Genomic DNA, 20,478 nt, shown 5'->3' with positions numbered 1-20,478 from the left:
ATTTTTATTTGCATTCTTCCCTTTATTTCTGAATGTTCCTTGAGGAGAAGGATACCTTGTTCATTGCGAAGAGGATACCTTGTCTTGAACATGTTGTGCCGCTGTATATATGTGTTCTAGACTTTTTAAGCGTAGTAGAAGTTATTAGTATTTAAAGAAAATAATGAGCTTCCGATTAGGCGTAAAAAACAAATAAGCTCATTGGTGGTCTATGTAAAACCGTTTTAAAAATAAACACTCTCACGTTTATGAAGCATAAATACTAAATAAAAACCATAAACCAACAATATTACAGATAGCTAAGAAATAAAGAACGAACCATGGCCTGCAAACTTGGATGAACCACGATAACCAAAGAGCATAATGTTTATTATTAATGTACTCGAAACAAAATCCAAAACAAACAAATATGATTAATGGGCGCACAACATCCCATATACATAAATATCATATATGAAAGAGACAAGGAAATCCCCATGTGATCTGACGAGGAGGAGGGCTATTTATGTGAATTGGCAAAACACCAACTACTATGGCAGGAGAAATTTTGTAGGACACAAGGAATACAAAGAGTGCTACTTAACACGTGCCAAGTGCATAATCTAAAAAAACACGCACGTGAGGAAACGTTAGGTCTTTGTCCAAAATAATGACGAACATTTTTCAGACGCTATGTCCTATGAATTGTTTTGGGACCGAACACACTAAAATCGTAGAACTACTGAATCACAAACCGTTATTTCCATGTTTCTTTTAGTAATTGCATATGCTCAATGACTCAATGCTCAACTTATATATTTCAAAACAACACGGACAGCGTTTAGGAGGTGATTCCTGACACCAAAATAAGACAAAAAGTATAAACCAACCTGGGTGCACAAGTGCTTCCTTTCGGACTTATAGGCTGCCGAAAACCTGAAAAAGTGAACTTTAAAGGTCCACAGATTCAAAAGTATTAGACCTATTGTAGTCGGGTCAAGACTTCACTTAGTAAGTAATATTGGCGATATCCAAAAATACATGTTTCGGCACTCGCGAAGGTACTCACGAAACAATTTTTATACAGGGAGTTTGGCTACGGGCATATAATTTGAAGTACTCACCAACTACCTCTATAAAAAATTGTTGCAGTAGAACCGCATAATTCTGAAACTTGGATATTTGGATAGGTCAGATACGTTCCTAAACGAAGTTTTGACCGACTACGGTAGGTCGCCTAGTATTGGAGTTATGGACCTTTAAAATTCATTTTTTCATATTTTTGGCAGCCTATAACTCCGAAAGGAAGCATTTGTGCACCCAGGTTAGTCTATACTTTTGTCTTATCTTGGTGTCAGGAATCACCTCCCAAATTGTCGGTGTTTTGAAACACCCTATATATATATATATATATATATATATATATATATATATATATATATATATATATATATATATATATATATATATATATATATATATATAGATAGATAGATAGATAGATAGATAGATAGATAGATATGGCCGGATTTAGGAAGGTACAAAGGTGCGCGTGTACCCCCCTCGTTGTAAATATACACTACCTAAATTGAGAAGCTAGCAGTGAGTTTTGCAAAATCAATAGTTTAAGACAATTTTCTAAAGGTTGAAGGAAGAGAATTCACCGAGAGCAGACACTTAGCAGTTCCAGGGCAATTCTCATTCACCCTTTCCAACATTTTATAAACTCAAATTTAATGCAAATGTGCTGGTAGTTATTGGTGCACCCCCGTCAGAAAATCCTGTATCCGGCCCTGTATATTAATAATAAGAAGAAACTCGTATACCTAATTTGATGACTCTCGAAAGAACTATAGGTACAAAACAAAAGTATTGCTTGGAAAGACTGTCAAAATTGTCCAATGGGATTGATGCGTATAACGTTTTAATTTTACTTGGAACTCCGCCAGTTTACATGGTTTTCTAAGATGGATCACTCTTAAGGCTCCCGTAGGTAGAAAATACCTCGTAGCAATCTCAAAGGTTAAATCAGGAGAACATAAAAGAAACACAACCATGCCTCTTTATTTCATCCATTGTCCTGACAAGCTGCTATTGAGGGAAGCTCTCACGTCTTGATGATCTTGTGGTGGTGTAAATCTGGTTGTAAGTAAAATTGTTATTTCCCATAGAGACAGGGGCGTACTCATATGGGGGTCCACCGGGTTCAAACCCTCCCCAAAACTTCGTAACTTGACATACATTTGTACAGGTTTTTAATAAAATTATACCTGTTTAGCAGAGAAATAATACTTAATGCAGTATAATGATTTGTTCTTACATTTCATTTGTACTCTTTCTTTTCTTATAAAAATCTAGTTCTTTTTCTTTCTTTCTTTTTCTTTTTCTTTCTTTTCTTTTCTTTTTCTTTTTTTTTGTACATGGTAATACCTTAACAATTTCTTATCGTTTTTTCATGTGTGAAATAACACTGGTTCAATACTAGGTAGACGTATTGTCTTTTAGTATTGGATCTCCCTCAAAGTCTGGACCCTTTCCAACACTAATTTCTGGGTGCGCGTCTGCATAGAGGGCTCTTATGACAATTAAGAGGCGTGTGCATAATATGTCTGATATAATTGTCGAGTACGAGTACATAAAAAGAGAAAAATGTTCGATCAAACTCTTAGTTGAAAGTCCACACCAAATGTTAATCTTCTATTTGCTCCAACTCTCTTGCTTTTTGTGTAGTAATGCTAACGTTCTTATTAATAACAAATTTAAGAGACCTTCACGTTACATATTTCTACTGTTATCTCGAATGAACTTTGGAATTCGTCCAAAGCAAACATAATTTAAATTGTGAATATATTTTTTGTTTCCATCTGTACACAAACCATGGCCTGTTTCCTTCCAAAAATTTCCTTTCGTCCCTTATTACTGTTTCAATGCTATAATAGTCTCACATTAGCTTAATCTTTAATTTTCTAATAAATAAAAGTAAGTCAAAAATGCACTCATGTTCATTAGCTAAAAGACTTTCGAGATACACTTTTTGGCACTGAGATGCTATTGGCACTACTTTATAATGTAATTGTGCTCCTGATATACCCTACATGACATAAATATCACAAAGGTTGTGGGTTGAAGTTTGAAAACACTCAATAGTAATACCCCTTTTCTTCCCCTATAGTAACAATCATTCGTTGCCCTAATAAAAATCCCTATACAATCTCTATACAACTTGTTCTATACAATTTATATTTCGAACTTCCATTCCATTTATCACCAGTCGAGCAGGTCCGGATATCATGCGGGGAAGCAGATTCACAGCATTTAACAAACATTACAATAGTCATACAGATTCCAAATCTCAGTTCCAAAAATTAATGTTTATTTCGAATACCAGGATACAAAAGCAATACTACAGTCGTCTGCTTTCAAACGATCCGGATTATAGGATACATCAGTTATCTTAGCACCATTTTACTTCCTACAGTAAGTACCTTGATTATTTCATTTAATATCAAGAATTCGACGTATATACTTCATTCGTTTCTAATATTTTAATCCACTCATTACTTTAAGACAGCTACGTATTGGTACATGACTGCGGAGCTTTATATAACAATGGCTAAGAATACATATCTGAAAACATCCGTAAACATCCATCTCGTGTTTTTATCATAAGCTGTAATCATATCATCATAAGCTTTGCTAGATTAAGAAAAAGCAATATTATTTGTTAATTAATTATTTCATACAAAATTCTAACTTAGTAAATTTAGTTGACATTGGGAATCATCTAGGATACGAACGTAGGCGGGGCTAGGCTCTTAGCAATTCATATTGCTTGAACACATCTTACCATATATATTCATTTACCACACAAAGAATATGATTGTCAATATTTTATGGTAGTTAACTTAAACAACACCAACACTGAAAATTGTTTAAAACACCAAATTAGTTCATCTTTACATTCGTCGGCTTTCACTGTTTACGTAGACATTTTGTAGTCATCAATCGATCAATATCAAGAAAAAGATAAAAATATGCATGTATACAGAATTTAAAGCACTTTCCGCCCAGTGATTTATTTAATATCCCGGAAAGCTTTAATTCATCGACTCGTTTTAATAAAATTTGCTTTGTAAATTAATAGCGACATTTTAAAATTAGTAAAAGCAAACTTAAAATTAAATGAACAAGTATTTACAATAAAATAATCAATAATCACAATGTGGACCAAAAAAATCAGATTTGTAGCGATCTGTTTTCAGATCGTTACAAGGGTAACGATATTCAGAAAAGTTTAGTCTAGCCATTACGTGTGACTGGATAATCGGTAGATTGAAGGTAGGTGAAAAGTAGGTGAGATGTGGGTAGAAACTTGAATGGGTAACGTCATATCGCGGCTGTGAAGGTTGGAGATGATTCGAGAAGTGAGAAAACATTCGACAGCGGTATGAAGAAGCCCCCATAACATAAGCCTATTTATTATAGTTCTCTGATTCTAAATCCCCGAAAACATACCATTACCATAGCAGCTAGATAAGTAAAGATCAAGCAGCAGCCTATGAAACACATTTCTTCACTGGCTGACTACGCGAAGCTCCTCTGTATGCAAGACAACTTGGGAAATGGAGCACCGTTATGGATACTCTCAACCGTGCTTGGATTACAGTACAATATACTAGGTAGTGTATTCTATGGGTATGAGTACTCCTCTATTGTTTCAGTCTATTCCCTGTTCAGCGTAAGCTCTAAACTCCGATAAACAAAATATTTGTATCCTTCCGCTTGTCACAAATACGATTGGCTAGTGATGCATCACTCCCACTCTCCATGGGGAGGAGCAAATTATACACGTGGATTTTGACAATAGTGCCTCGTGTTGTCCAAATACTTACAACAGCAGCAGAAAAGAAAGAGAAAAACTCGAAAGATTAAAAAAAAAAAAGTATTTGAATTTCGATGGTAAACAATTGTTGCTTAGTGAGTAAAGATTTGCCTTGTTTGTGTTTCACCACAACACTCGCGGAACCGGGATTCATGCCAGCTATTTATCATACTTTAAAAGCAGAACACCCGTCCACAGTTGAGTTGGCGCCTGAATTACTGCGCATGCTTAGTGTTTATTTCTATTGTTTCATTTAGCCACACTCGATTGCAGTATTATTAGATAATCCGTATTATACTTTTGTCATTTATAATAATATAGCAGTTTTATATGAAGCTTCATAGTCAAAGTAATAATCCAATCACACGAACTATTTTGCGGAGGAGTACAAGCGTCGGTAGGACAACAGCAAATCAGCGAGATTTAGTTTCACGTGGTTTTGTTTATCGCAGTTTAGAGCTTACGCCGAACAATGATTAATTACTGGTTCTCGGCTTATGTTCAACTGGTGAGCGCCAGTCCATATTGTGGAGAGGTGCCGAAATCCTTGTCTTGGAGAGAATAATTTTGGAAAATGTAAACTTCTGATGTGTTTCAACAGGCGTACTGTGATGGGCGCAGTCTACAAACTTGTCATCCTGGAACAGTATATGAGAATTTTGCGTGGTGTTTGCTGATCTGACTTCCGTTTGATGAACAATTGCGCTCAACCCCACCGGACCCATCTGATGTAGGAATATCTAAAACACTATATTTAGCATCTAGATTGGCCACATCGCTCTCTAGATCTCAATCCTATTGAACGTTCCTGAAACGCTCGTGACTAATGGATGGTAGATTAACCCCTCCACCATGAGTTATTACCGACCTCCCAAGTTCAATTGTTCTGGAATAGGAATCCTTACATCGACTGATCTACTCATCTAGAGTATGAGATTTACCTGTGTGAACTGTATAGCCGCTCGGAATAACAGCATTCGTATTGAATGATTTTAAATACCTCATATTGAACACACCATTCTCCATAGAATGCGTCGCATGCAATAGGGAATAATTGCATTCCATTCATCCAGCCTACCTATTACTTGTTCTTTTTAACTTTCCACTCAGTCTCAGAATTTATTATTTCATCGTTTATTCTACTTATTTCAACGTTTGCAACCACTAAATGCTCACCACGATCACAATACAGGTCAGGGTAAATAAACTCCTTTCTCTTCCTCTACATTCGTCAAAATTCTACTTGAATGCGTTCTTTGCATCCACTATCCGTGCGTGGAATGGCCTTCCATCCAACACAAGACAATCTCAGTCAATCAATCTATTTAAGAAGTCGGTTGAGCAGACCCTCCATAAGCCTATAAAGGCTTACTAATATCTGAAAAAAATCTTATTTTTATACTTCCTACCTTTTATTTCTTTTATTCACTAAATGTACGTGACTATATTATGTGGTTATTTGTAGTAATCTAAGTAATCTATGTGTGCATATGATATGTGTGTGTGTGTGTGTGTGCGTATGATTGAGAGTTTTTTTTATATTTTTTTAATTTTATTATTATTATTGTATTACTAATCGTGATACTATTGTATTGCATGATCAAGTGGGAGACAAGGCATGTTTAGCCTTAAATTCGCCATGTAAAATAAGACTAAATAAATAAGTATGAAAGTGAACAATTATAAAAGAATTACTTGAATGAGAATGTGGGAAGAAAAGAGAGAACCCCGAGAAAACTACAGACACGATGCTGTCCACCACAAACTTATATGGTATGGGATCGAAACAGTGACTGCCCCTGACAAAAGAGATGAGCACTCTTAACATTTCTTCTCAGTTTCCATGATTGCCGGACTCGACAGATAACACGAACACAGAAATTTCCAAGACAGTTAAAAACGACCCCTCTGTGTAGAAGTACTCGAACCCACGGTGGACTTGGTCTTCCGATCATCATCCTAATTCCTCATACTCCCAACTGAGGCATCGTGTCCCCCTGAATTATCTTAAACTTGTTAGTGAAGACAATTTATTTCAATTGATAGAAATAATAAATTCATAATTTTCCATAGCAGTCAAGGATGATAGTTACAGTTGTAAACTATCTTCAGATTTTCTTACCAACTAAGTAAAAGTAAATAAAAATCACGTATAAAGGTCAGATATTGAACGTAACCTTCTCATAGACTGTCGAACAAGAATACAGACTCCCAATATCCATCCTAAATGCTCTTTCATTTGACATACAGTATTTCTATTTTACTTCTCATAAACAGTTCTTCCGTGCTATAATATAAAATAATTCCCCAACTGAATATAATTATGTCGCATTAATGTTGGCAATTCGACGATTATGGCATTAAAGGAGATGACTATTGATTCGGAAGTCCATACGCAACAGAGGTGATCTATTGTAACGAACACAGTAAATAAGTGAGATTCACTAATATGGGCGATTTATCTCATACGCAGCATGATGCGTGAAGGCAGTAGTATTTATGATTTCGAAATGTTTCGTGTGGAATATTATATTCTATGCGACAGAAACATACTAACCAAAAGCGATATACAAAGACTGTAAAGCTTTCGAAATGTGGGAGTGAACAAAAATTGGAGAAAAGCAACTGGTTGAATGAAAATCAGTGAGGAAATCTTAGGAATAATAGAGGAGAAAGAATAATTGAATCGTTGAGTTCGAAAACCGGTCATCTCCATCGAAGCTAATTTGACAGGAGTGACAAACAAAACTAAATTAGTCAATATATATCTGACATATGTGGCTGTTTTCATTCTCGGACCGTAGAACTGACATTTTTCTACTTTCCAAAAATGAAAATAACCCTATATGTCAGATACATATTGATTAATTTAGTTCTGTTTGTCACTCCTCTCAAATTAATTTCGATGAAGACACGAACTCAGCAATTCAATTTTAGATATAATTAAAAAGAGAGAGAAAAACTAGTTCGAACATTAGCTAAGAAGGAACTGTGGAGGATGGTTATGAGGTTATATTATTACAGTTTGGGTGTCTCTAATATCAAAGATCATAAGTTCAGGTTGTGGTGCACGACAGAATTGCCGAAGTATAATTCCAACTTATTTATTCTTAATTATTTTAAGGATCATACCATAGTTGATATGGTAATCGATTTTAAAAATTTAATTTGATTCAGATATATTTGAACATCTGCGCTAACCTATCACTATTCGCACTTCTGGAAAAAATATGAATCGAATGTAATTTCGCACATTGCAGCTCCAAATAATTGCTTATGGAAACATTTTATAAGGGGCTTCCTTTTTTCTAGATTTATTTATTTATTACAAATCATTCATGAGACCCAATCAGATAGTAATAAAACGCTCATTTCCGAATAAAGATGGTAAGTTTGTCGCTCCAAGCAATCTAAGTTCGTAGTAGACATAATCGTGTCCTGGATTTTTTGTGTTTTATCAACTTTTTCCTGTTTCTTTTTTTCTTTTACTATTCCTTTTATCACCATTTACTGCAATTTACTGTTGATCTCCTTTAGCTATCAAAATATTAACGTAAATAATTCAGTGGGATCGCAACTGGGCGGTCCGAGTTCGACTCCGGTAGGAGCCTCATATAAAAGGATTCAATGCAGCTCTGAGATACACCTAGCCTCTTTAAAATTGAGTACCTGAGGAAATTAAATAGGTCGAAGCATTGTATTGATTATATCACCTCTATGAGTATCGAAGTCAAGTTCTTACCTCTACACGAACCCTCTGATCTTCGTAATCTGTTCGGAACAGGAGACCCGGGTTCGGTTCCCAGCGGGAGCTCATATGGTTGGAATCCCAAGTTAGCTATGGGACTTTTATAATCTCGCTGCTGAAGGGTATAGTAAAATCCTAATCCATACATCCATCCATTCATAGTACATCCAAAGAGGAGAGCAACCTTAACTTCTTAAATATTTAAGTTCATTTTATTTCGCAATGAACTTAATATTGAAAGTATGATATGTTGCTGTATTAACTTGCATATAAGAGCATTTCGAAAAAAAGATAAAAACGAAATGAAATCTTTAAGTTTTACGTTCCACAGTTATGCCGGCTAGGCTAAAGGATTGTGATGGTGAGAAATAAATGAAATTGTGGAATGAAGAAAGTGGGAGGAAACGAGAGAACCCCGAGAAACCGCACGCACACAGTGTTTGTCCATCACAAATCTCACTTGGTGCAAGCTGGGATCGAACCAAGGACCCCATACACTAGAGGTGAATGCTCTACCACTGAGATACTGCGACCCATTTCAATATGTGGTTTGTAATAGAGATAAGCTGCAAGTAAATTAGAATATTGAAGATCAATGCTAATTGATGACTATTAAATTACTGTGTTCTGAGCATATCATTAGAAACAATGACAACTAGAGTAGACTATCTCCACCCTCTATTGAAACTGAGATAACATTTCCTTATTACCATGTTCAAACACGTTGGCCATACATAGAAGCTGCATGTTTCGAAAGACATTTCATGTCGATATATTACGATATAAAACTCCAAACACAATATATTTATATTCGCTTTCTAGAAGCTGAATTTTACCTTCAATTTCTCCATTTTTTTTAGAAATACAGATGATTCACTCTAGCTCTAAACGTTTATTTATGAACAGTTTTTTTTTTTTTAACCCTTTCAGACCTGGTGGTCACATTTGTGTACATTAAGTTTTAAGCTTAATATAATTACTCTGGAGGATTCTAAATGGCTGGGTTTTTATGTCAGAATTCTTTGAACTTTTCTAAATCACTTTCCACTATTTCTGTGGTGTTTTAATCTGTTGTCAGGAAGCAATGCACATTTCATGTAGACTACTTGCAGGGGCTATCACAATGGACAAAGTTCAGCCATGTAGGCTGTTTTATTCTTGGCGAAACAAGCTATTTGCAATAAATTCTCCTTTTGTTCTAGTGATGTATTTTGAGTTTCTAAACTATATAGATCACAATGATGTGTTCGATTAATCCCATTTTTATTTTACATACGTATTTCAACCCTAATGCTCGCAAAATGTTTCGTCCATAATTCTCTAAATATGACATCCGCAAACGAATTGACGGTTGTATTTCATTTGTTAAGTCATAAAGAATAATAATTCAAAATAACAATAACACCGGAGAGTAAACAAAAAATCAGGTCTGAAAGGGTTAATCTTTGTTATTTGAACATTTGTTTCTTCCTTATCTTCATATGAATGAAGTTTTCCATCTTTCCTTAAGACATATTTCATAGAAAGCAAATTCTCTTTGATATTACAGATATTTCTAGAGAATTTTATTTTCTCCTCATAATGAATTGTGCTAGTATGAAAAAGAAAGTCGCATTTTGTACTATTTCTCTCCGGAAATTTTATGGCTACGCTATTTTTTCTTACATGACTTATGAACAGATCCTCTCTCCTTTTTTTAAATTTATTTTTTCGAGTTATTTAGGACGGAAATACTAATTTTGTGACAGTGTATGTTGCAAAATAATCTGTTTCTTCATTTATACTGGTATATACATGTATGATCTTGAGAGGAGTTTAATTACTTTCTCTTTATAACTTTCATATGAGACGAGGGAGAAAGAAATACGAGAAGTCCTCTCGTTTTAAAGAATTTCCTAGTGGAACTGAAAAAGCCCTAAATAACCGATGCGATGCTGGTAATTATCCAGCTCTCTAGGGTTTTAATTAATGTTAATTACGAGCAGTATTTTCTTCAGTATTTGATCATTTGATTTTCTTTTTTAAATTAATTAACCGATTTCCTCTTAAGTCAATCTTTTTTTAAAAAAAAGAAAAATAAAGAATGTGCTATATTATCGAAAGACTATTTTATTAATAACTGTCTTATAAACCCAATTTAATAATCTCTGCTAACTTCAGCTTCCATTGATGCTTCTTAGTGGCCGAATGCGTGATGCGCTATCGATACTGTTAAGAGTGGTACTGGATTTGATTCCCGATCTCACATTTCCGAGACGAGGTTGTCTCAAATACTGTCTTGGGGCCGTGGTGACTCAGTAGTAGAGAGTTCACCTCTAGTGCGTGGGATCCCTGGTTCGATCCCAGTCCGCACCAAATGGGCTTTGTGGTGGACAAACACCGTGTGCGTAGGTTTTCTCGGAGTTCTCCCGTTTCCTCTTACTTTATTCATTCCACCATTGAATTCATTTCTCATCATCATCGTTTCCTTTAGCCTAGTCGGCATAATCGTGGAACGTAAAACTAATAGATTTCACTTCATTTCATTTTTCAAACAGCGTCTCATGAACAATACTAAGCATTATGTCAGTGAATTTTCTCAGAGTTCTTCCATTTCCTTCCACATTTTCAGTCTATCAAATTCTTTCATAATCATTCGTCTTCATTAATCATCCACCTACTTTAGCGTAAATGAGCATAACTATGTAATGTAAAACTTAATCGTTTTCATTTTCCGAATAGTGATTCGGATCCCAATTTAGATTTTAGTCCTCGTCTCATATAGCATCGGTGCTGAAAAGATACGATAAACTCAAATTAACCTAATTTTTAAAAAAGGAAAAAAAATCAGATTTGGTTGACTGATTGACTTGGAGTTTTGCCTCCCTTTCAGCACTTACCCTATGTGAGAAATGGACTACAGATTAATGTAAGATCCGAACCATATGAGTTCCCACAGAGGATTGAACCTTGGTCTCCCGTAACTTCAGCTTTCATGAGATCGTATGTATATAGAAGAAGATCGTGTATATAACAGTATTATAATGATTTTCAAAATAACCTAAGTTAGCAGCACGTGAATATATATATTAAGTATACTGTATCATGTGCGAACTCAGAAATTTTTGTTCGTAGTGGTTCAATACTGCAAGCCACTACGTCTATCTAGCACTGAACGGGTATTATTCTGCACCCGAAAAGACGATAAATTGATATGATTTTCCTATAGCTTAACGTGGGATCCGAACCATATGAGCTCCCATCGGGAATCGAACCCGGTCTCCCACGCTGAAGGCGCGTACGCGAAATGCATAGCCACGATGGAGCTCAAGTTGATAAGTAATTGTAAAATACTTGCACCTATATTTTCAGGGGGGAAAAGAACGACAGAACTAGATTGTTATATGAAATATAAGATCAAATTTTCATGCTACATCAATCATTTCCCCGTTAAATAAGTGTAGTTTTATTGATAAAATGTACAAATAAATGTTCAGTTAGGAAATTTTTGGGAGTACGGACCCAGTGGACACTCCGTGGGTGCGCCCTGTACTGAATAAATATCAATTATATCAGAATGTTTTCAATTCATATTTTACTAAAATTGTTGAAAGTTTTGTTCTTAGAAAAGACCTGGTACATCTAAGATTCGCTTAAAAGAAAAATAAATTAGGAATATGTAAAATGTGAAATAGATAGAGAGAACTATATGCCTGCAAACTGAAGAGAATATTAAAGTGTAGTCCGTGTAAGGTAATTGCAAAAAATAAGAATGTTTGACTGATTCAGTATTTCATAAGAGGTATTTACTCCCATCAGAATACGAGAAAGAATGACGTTAATGAACGTTTCTTATATATGGACAAAAAGTTTAGGCTACACACTTATAGGGACTAATATCTAATAGCTTACTGATCCTAAACAGAGATGTATACTTACTATTAAGAAAAACATGGTAATTTTGAAAGTTTAATGGATTTTTTTAAGTTATTCATAGATACATAAAAATACAGTGAGAGAATGGAAATATTTTCTGCAACGATACTTTTTTTCTTTTTCAATTCTTATTTTTAAAGTTCTTTTGATTTCGCTGTCAATCTAGCCTACATGTACAGTATACATAAATGTATATAGGTTAACAAAATTATATAAATAAATAAAATTGCGGGCGGTTGCGTTACAATCGCATAATGACGTGTAACGGCTAGTATTTTCTAAATTTTCAAAGTTTAATTAATAATACAATATAACTGAGATTCCCAAACTTTTTTTTCAAGTGGAAATCATTTTCTTTTGAATGTTCTACGGTCCACTTTATTTTTGTCTTATATCTTTCCCCAAATTTATATATAATGTTTTGAGAATATGTTAATGTTAGTATACTTTTATATTTTTAAATTGTTAATTAAAATTACCTTAATTTTGTATTCGTATTAAAAGAAGAAAATGATCAGATTTCTTTTAATAATAATGAAGGCTGATGTGAAAAGTACAACAAGCTTTCTTCAATTAACAAACTTAGTTTAAGGTTCTTAACTATAGCATATGATAACTTACTCAATTTACTTCAATCGGGGTTGCGGTGCTCAGTGGTAGAGCGTTCTTGGTTCAATTCCTTGCTCGCAGCAAGTGAGCTTTGTGGAGGAGAAACACTGTGTGCGAGGGTTTCCTCGGAATTATCTCGTTTCCCCCCACTTCTTTATTTCACCATTTCATTCATTTCTCATCTCACAGTCTCCTTTAGCCTAGCCGGCATAATCGTGGGACGTAAAACTTAAAGATTTCATATAATTTCATTTCAATTCACTTTAATTTTAATTTTCTGTCTCTGCTGGACTATGTTCAATCTAAGAGAATCACAAGCGCAGACCTCGAGGATCACTTGTGGTTCGCGAATCACAGTTTGAGAAACACTTTGGTATAGTAAACGCTGAATAAAAAATATTTAATGAGTTAAGTTTAACGTTCCTTTCAGCAGCAAGGCTACATGAGACGGAACCTACTGATTAACGTGGAATCCGAACCACATTATCTCCCGCCGGAAATCGAACCCGGGTCTCCCACGCCAAAGGCACGTACGCTAACCGCTTAGCCACGTATGAACTCAGAAACATTTAGTGAGGAACATGGAAATAGTACAAACTGTAATCAGGGATAAATACTTCTACGCTGTTTTGAACATTAATCCTTTCACTTCTGAAACGTTTTTGTAAATATTAATTGTATTCCATAGTTCCTTCTTGGCCCCACCTCCATCAATAGAAGCAGACCTCTTCTTAGAGACAATGTTAATCTGTCCCTTTTTCCAAATCCAACAAAAGTGTTTAATCATATGTTAAAATATTTAAAACAAACAGGACAAAATAAAGAATAATATTAAAATTAAGAAAGGAAATAAATATACTTACTCTAGAGGTGAGATCAGAGCGTAGCAAACACTCCAAATCCTCTCCGCAGAAACCATATTTGTTCTTGTACGGAAGTGTTAGCGAAGAGTTATCGCATTTCTCGCCCTCTGCCAGCCCACACACGGGACAACAACCGCAAAAGTCCATGACAGTTCCCACAGGACATTTCCCAACTTTGGGACAGTTTTCTGGGTCGCATTTCCCGCAACCATCTGGTCGATGATGAGGATGGTGTTTGCTCCGGCCGTTCACAGAGGCAACTGCCAAAACTATCAAAAATATAACAATGGCTCCTGATGTTGATACTAATGTATGCGACATGTTGTTAAATAAATACAGACAGGGCAACTGATGAACGTTAATTAAGTTTGTGTATGTGTAGCGACGTGTACGAAGTATGAGAAAATGTGCTGGACAAAAAGCTGATGGTGATTCTCTCGAGTCTCTGACAGCTGGTTGCTGTGTGTGTGCATGAAGCAACGCTCGTGTTCCGTGTTTATATATGCAAGTGTTCAGTGATCATCAGAGTTGCCTACTCATACCATATTCCACTGTCACACTTTTTTCTTCCTTCCCTGCATTAAATAGCACAAAGATCCTTTCATATCTTTTTCTCCCTTTCTTTTTAAACGATTCGTATTCTATTTCCAATCGGTGGCGGATCTGCAAGATATTTTGCAAGGGATTATGAATGTTGTTTTAGCACACAGAAGAGAAAAGATAAACGTAATAATAAGTTTAGAGATAAGAAGAATATGCTCTTTTTTGGTTTTCTCACGAAGGCTTAATGATAGAGCAGCTCACTAGAAACCGATGCAACTTAAGTTATCCCGTTCGAATCCTGATCGCGCCATATAGCTTTTGTTTATTTGTTAATTTGTTTCTAAATAATGTAAGTAGATATTTTCATTTCCTGACCGTTTTGTATTTATCGTAGGCTCTGTTAAGCTCCAAATTCATTTAGCTTAGCAATTAATTATTGTTGTTGGACATCTAAAAAAAAATCTTAATAAAAATAGGGTTCGGTTCGTAGCCGATATTCATAGAATTGAGGCACCATATCATTTCAACCAACGTTTTTATTTATATATCAATATTATATATTCATTAATCTTTACTTATTTCTGCCAGTAAATACATTTAGGATTTAGAAATTACATTTCTGGGCTTTCAGCATTTATGACCCTCATTCGTCATATATGAGAGATGACGTCCCTTGGCGATCACACTATTCGAGAAAGAGGAAGGAAGGAAACGGTCTGGGACATATATGTTAGGAACCATCCCGGCATTTGCCTTGTGTGAGTGAGGAAAACACAGGGAAACCTCAGTGAGGATGGCTGGCCTGAAACAGCTTTAACACTTTTTCGACCGAGTCTCCTCATCAGGAATCGAACCCGGAACCCCTCGCACCAAAGAGAGAGCGTTACCGATTACGCTACACAGGGGCACTAAATAAATTATAGCTTCTCTAAGCACCTCCTTTTTTCTATTTGACATTAAGATTTAACATTTCATATACACTATCATTACTCTAGTTCTAATTAATATTTAAGACTAATATTGTTTCTTTCTAACAACAGTAACAATAGATAAACATTTTAATACTTTTCTTTTTGTTTCATCTTATGAAAATCTCGCAGAGCATTTTCTATCCATTTCTACTCAAACATAAATGAATGAACATTTTTTTACGTAAAATGAACACTAAAACCCAGACTTCTAAAAATCTTTCAATATCTTACCCCAGTATACTTCATAGAAGGATAAAGGTTCTTCGATTCTTCGTAAAATTGTAGCTCCGAGTGTTATATAGGCTCAATACTCAAGAAGAATATGTTCCAGGGCCATTTTAAAAATGCCGCTCTCTCAATATCAATAAGTAGAAAATTTGAGACAGTGTACTGAATAATAATTAATGTTTAAAATGAAATATTTAGCTTAAAATCCCACAATTATGCACCAAGGCTAAGGGAGATGGTAATGATAAGAACTGAATGAAACAGTGGAATGAAGAAAGTGGCGAGGAACGGGAGAACCTACGCACACAGTGTTTGTCCACTACAAAGCTCACTTTGCGCGAGCTGAGCTCGAACCAGGGACCCCCCACGCACCAGAAGTGAACGCTCTAAGTGGACAAGAAATAATAAAATATAAACCTAAACAAAATAGTATATAACTTTCAGTTTCAGTTAATAAAATTATCTGGCGAGTTGATTTGACTACACACCAATATGAGGTCACTGTTGAGCTTAAGTACGAAAACAACTGATCCGAGAAAATTTGCTGCCCGCGCCATGCCCGTGCCCTATGCATAATGAGGGCCTGTGGTTCCCCCATTTCGGTTTCTCCTAAACTTCCAGAAGTGTGAATCATGAGAGTATGTTGAACAAAAGAAAGTAGAGTATCGATAACTCTAGTCTCAATAATCCGATCTTGTATATAATCCGAATCCTCCAGTAAGACACGAGAAATAACGTTCTCAGCGCGCCTCTAAGGTCAGTTATGTTAGTACGTAGTATAGTAATTTTAACACAGTTCATTCTTTCTGAACCGTTTCGTCATTGAATTCTGGTTATTTCTAATCGATTTACTCAACCTTTTGTGTTATATTTACAGCAAAATTTATTCTAAGTACCCAATTAAATGAACGAGTGCTAAAAATACAAGAAAATGTGTTCCTATTCAAACAAAGTTAGAGGCGCTCCGGAGACTAGATTGAGGCAAAACCAGTAGTGATCGTGGTCTGCGTAAACAGCGGTTGTAATAACAAAGATATGTGCGTACGCGCGAGTGTTCCCCTGCCCCGGTGTTCTTAAATCTTATCCAAGTAATATTCACGAAATATGAAGAGGAAAGTCTCTTCAAGCTCGATTTGTATCCTATTTATTGATTTAAGTACATTCTCTTATATAGTTTTAATATATATGCTATTTCTTTCTTTTTTTTTTAACAAAATGAACAATTATTGCCAATGTACGTTTGTACACTATTTATATACAAAAATTTCTAAACCGATGTTATTGAACAAGAGACAAATAAAATATAACGCATGTGCTGTAAGACATGGATGATGGCGTTACGGAAAAAGCAGTAAAAAAAGAAAAATGCATATACTCATACACATAGTTAAACATAATTATTGAATTAAATAACCATACATTATTAAAAACGGAAGCTCGCCTTTCGTTCTTTTCGAGTTGGGCATTACCTTCTGATTGAAATCTGGAATGCTGCTCACCAAGTCTCTCTGAATAGAAAGCTTCACTACAGTAAACATAAACACCCCGGACAAAAAATTAGTCACCCTCCTTAGTACTTACGTTAATACCGTGTAGCGCCGCCCCTGGCCTGGATAACCGCCTGGATGTGGTCGGGAAGGGAGTCCACAATGGTCTGCAAGGCCGTCACATCCAATTGAACCCATTCACGGAGGATAAGATCACGCAGTTTCTCCAAACGTCGAGGATGCAGATGACGTTTCACCCGCTGTTCCAACTGGTCCCACAGACGCTCAATTGGGTTGAGGTCCGGCGATTTTGTGGGTCATTCGAGGTGTGATAGGGTACCTGAGTGTTCCTCAAACCAGTCACATATGAGTCCAGCTCTGTGAACCCTGCTGTTGTCGTCTTGAAAAATGGGGATGTCTATAGCAAAGTCATCGCGAAGAAGGTTACTGAAGGGCAGCACCTGCTCGTCCAGGATGTTCAAATAAAAGTGCTGGTTCATGTTCGTGGACACCTCAATGAGTGGGCCCACCCCATAGTACGAAAAACACCCCCAGAACATGACAGACCCACCCCCGGCCTGCACCTGACCTTCCACACACTGCGGGTAAAATGCTTCATGTAGCCGTCGGTGGACACGACACCAGGTGTCATTCGAATACAGGCAAAATCGTGATTCGTCAGACCATATGACACGGTGCCAGTCTGCTACTGCCCATGTTTGATGATTATTGGTCCATTGCAGACGAGCAACTTTATGTGCATGTGTGAGCAGTGACCTTTTGCGAGGTACCCGACTCCATGTGTTCATTACATGCAGTTTCCGTCGCAATGTTCTCTCGCTGACAGGTTGGGCTCTGCCTGCATTCACGGACTGTAGTAATTTTTGGCGGGTTTGGAAGCGATTTCGATTCACAAGCCTGGCAACCCGTCTCCGGGCTCGATCTGTGAAAATCTTTTTCCGACCACAGTTCTGGCGTCGTGTTTCATGGACACGTGTGTTACACCACTGCTTGTAGACACATTGAACAGCAACAAATCGGGCAACTTCCATCACTGTGTTTCCATGGGCACGGCCAAACACGATTGTCCGTTTTTGCCACTCCGTCACGTCCGCGCTCTTCCCCATCTTACCGCACACAACCGCTTCGTTCGATTCTGTGTCACTCCACAGTAATGCCCTCTGATCGCCTCGAGGCAGTGTAGGCATGTTTGGCCATGTGATTCGACCAATACGCCATCTGTACCTGTTTGCCGACGCAGCCTTGCTCTCGCGGTGGGGTGCTGACTGCCACGGGTGCTGACTGCCACAGCCAATTATTGGTGCTGACTGCCACGACTGTTGCTGATTGCAAATATGAAGGTGCTGACTGCCACGATGGCGTGCTGACTGCCACGAGCCTGAGAGAAAGTTGCTAGACGTAACATTACCGGACGCCAAAAAGCATGAAAGAAACTAGATGATCCTTAGGATCGTGTTGTTCAGACCAACACCAACAAAGGTAAACAGGTCTCTGTATGTACACTCATGTCCAAAATTATTGTCACATGATTATAAATATGTTGTTCTAGTAATATAATTTGATAACGAATTCGCCCGGTATTTCTTATAATGTTAGTATGTGTATAATCGGCAAAGACAAGTATGTGGTAAATTTCATGTCAAAAGAGCAGTAAATAAGAACAATAAAACGAAAATAAAATTTTCTTGTCCATTTAGTTACATTTTATTTTACTCATTATGATTTTCGTATTTATAATTCTTTTCCTATGAAATTTATCACAAATATAAATTTCCTGATTATACACATAATATAAGTATTAAAAGTACTCTGCAAAATTATCAAATTGTATTCTTACAAGAAGACAGTTATAGATATACGACAATAATTTTGGACATGAGTGTACTTTCAGTTTTGTCAGGGAGCGGTGCGTACAAAATTGGTACGATTTGTGTGTTCTCACTTGAACTCTCTATGTCAGCATGAACTGTGTACAGTTGTGCAAATTGCTTCGAGCAGCTCTTGAAAGTTCCATCAAAAAAGCACTGCTGGCTGTACCTCACAAGCGAAGTTCAGGAGAAAGCACTCGCCTGCAGAGAAACTAAGCATGCCATTTGAAGTCCCAATTCATGCTGATTATAACAAGCTAATAAAATTCCTGTACGGTTGAGAACGGTTCGAGATATTCAACTTGGAAGTTTATATGAGAAAATGAGGATATACGCATTTATACGCGTTAAGTACAAAATAATTAGTAACGAATATTGACATACGAATTGAAAGCTATCGTAAGTAACAGAAAAAAGTATTTCGCAATAACTAACGGGTTTGTTAGATACAATTAGTCATTACATTGTTCACAATAATCATAGGTTAGAGATGAATATTGATCACTGTTGTTCTTCTGTTTTATGAAGAAATGACGCAGGCAAAATACTCCCTTGCACCATGAACATTTTATATGTGCAATTGTGTTGCATCCGTCAAGAGAACAGTTCGCAGAACCAAAGCAAAAAGCAAATTCGACAAGTGATTCAAAAGTTATAGGCCTATAATTTGTTCGTAACCTGCCTTGCAGAACGCAAACTGAAACAATCCAATGTATCGCGGTGATCGGAAGTGATTCGTATGGATACGAACTTTATTTGATTGTTTCGTTGGTACATTATAACGTCCAGATGAAGAAGATTCATACTATGTACAAATCTCCTGCCATAATCTTTGATTGATCGGAATCAAAACACATCAAACGGTTGCACAAATCGTGTGCAATTCTTTGGTATCTTCTCAACCATTAGGTCTTTGCCATCCGTCATGCAACTTGTAATGGACAATTTGTCTATGAATGGACCCCAGTGATCAAGCAATAGCAAGCTCAAACCATCAGGCTTCGCCATGGGTGAGAATAGTTAACGCATTGAAACGTGCATCCACTCATTTTCTCATATAAATTTCCAAGCTGAATATCTCGAACAGTTCTCAGCGTACAGAAGTTTTATTACCTGTTGTAATCAGCATGAATTGGTCCTTCAAATGACATGGTTATTTCTCTGCAGGCGAGTGCTTTTCCCAAACTTCCCTTGTCAGCTGGCTTCAGACCATCATATCCATTAAATAATACAATAAAACAATTAATATAAACAATGAAATGTGCAAATTGTACATATAACAGAAAAAAACATTCCCTTTATAAACATCCAAGTGTATGTCGTTCCACTTAGTGAGCAACTTTGTAACTTATAGGATGCCACAT

The 20,478-nt window shown here is 36.4% G+C and overlaps 1 protein-coding gene across 1 annotated transcript in view; it reads right to left on the bottom strand.

Annotated features, from left to right (window-relative positions):
• Positions 1-14,481, bottom strand: part of LOC145691485 (insulin-like growth factor-binding protein-related protein 1) — an 89,509-nt gene extending 75,028 nt beyond the window's left edge. The window contains exon 1 of the mRNA XM_081766903.1: positions 13,997-14,481. Within this exon, the coding sequence (XP_081623029.1) occupies positions 13,997-14,317 (321 nt within the window). The 5' untranslated portion in view covers positions 14,318-14,481. The remainder of the gene's footprint in view (positions 1-13,996) is intronic.
• Positions 14,482-20,478: the final 5,997 nt, after the last annotated feature.

The sequence above is a fragment of the Thermobia domestica genome, chromosome 1 (genome assembly GCF_964235325.1).
Source record: "Thermobia domestica chromosome 1, izTheDome1.hap1.1, whole genome shotgun sequence".
Lineage (NCBI taxonomy): Eukaryota > Metazoa > Arthropoda > Insecta > Zygentoma > Lepismatidae > Thermobia > Thermobia domestica.
Note: the sequence above shows the minus strand (reverse complement) of the source record. Positions and strands in the feature narration are given on the sequence as shown.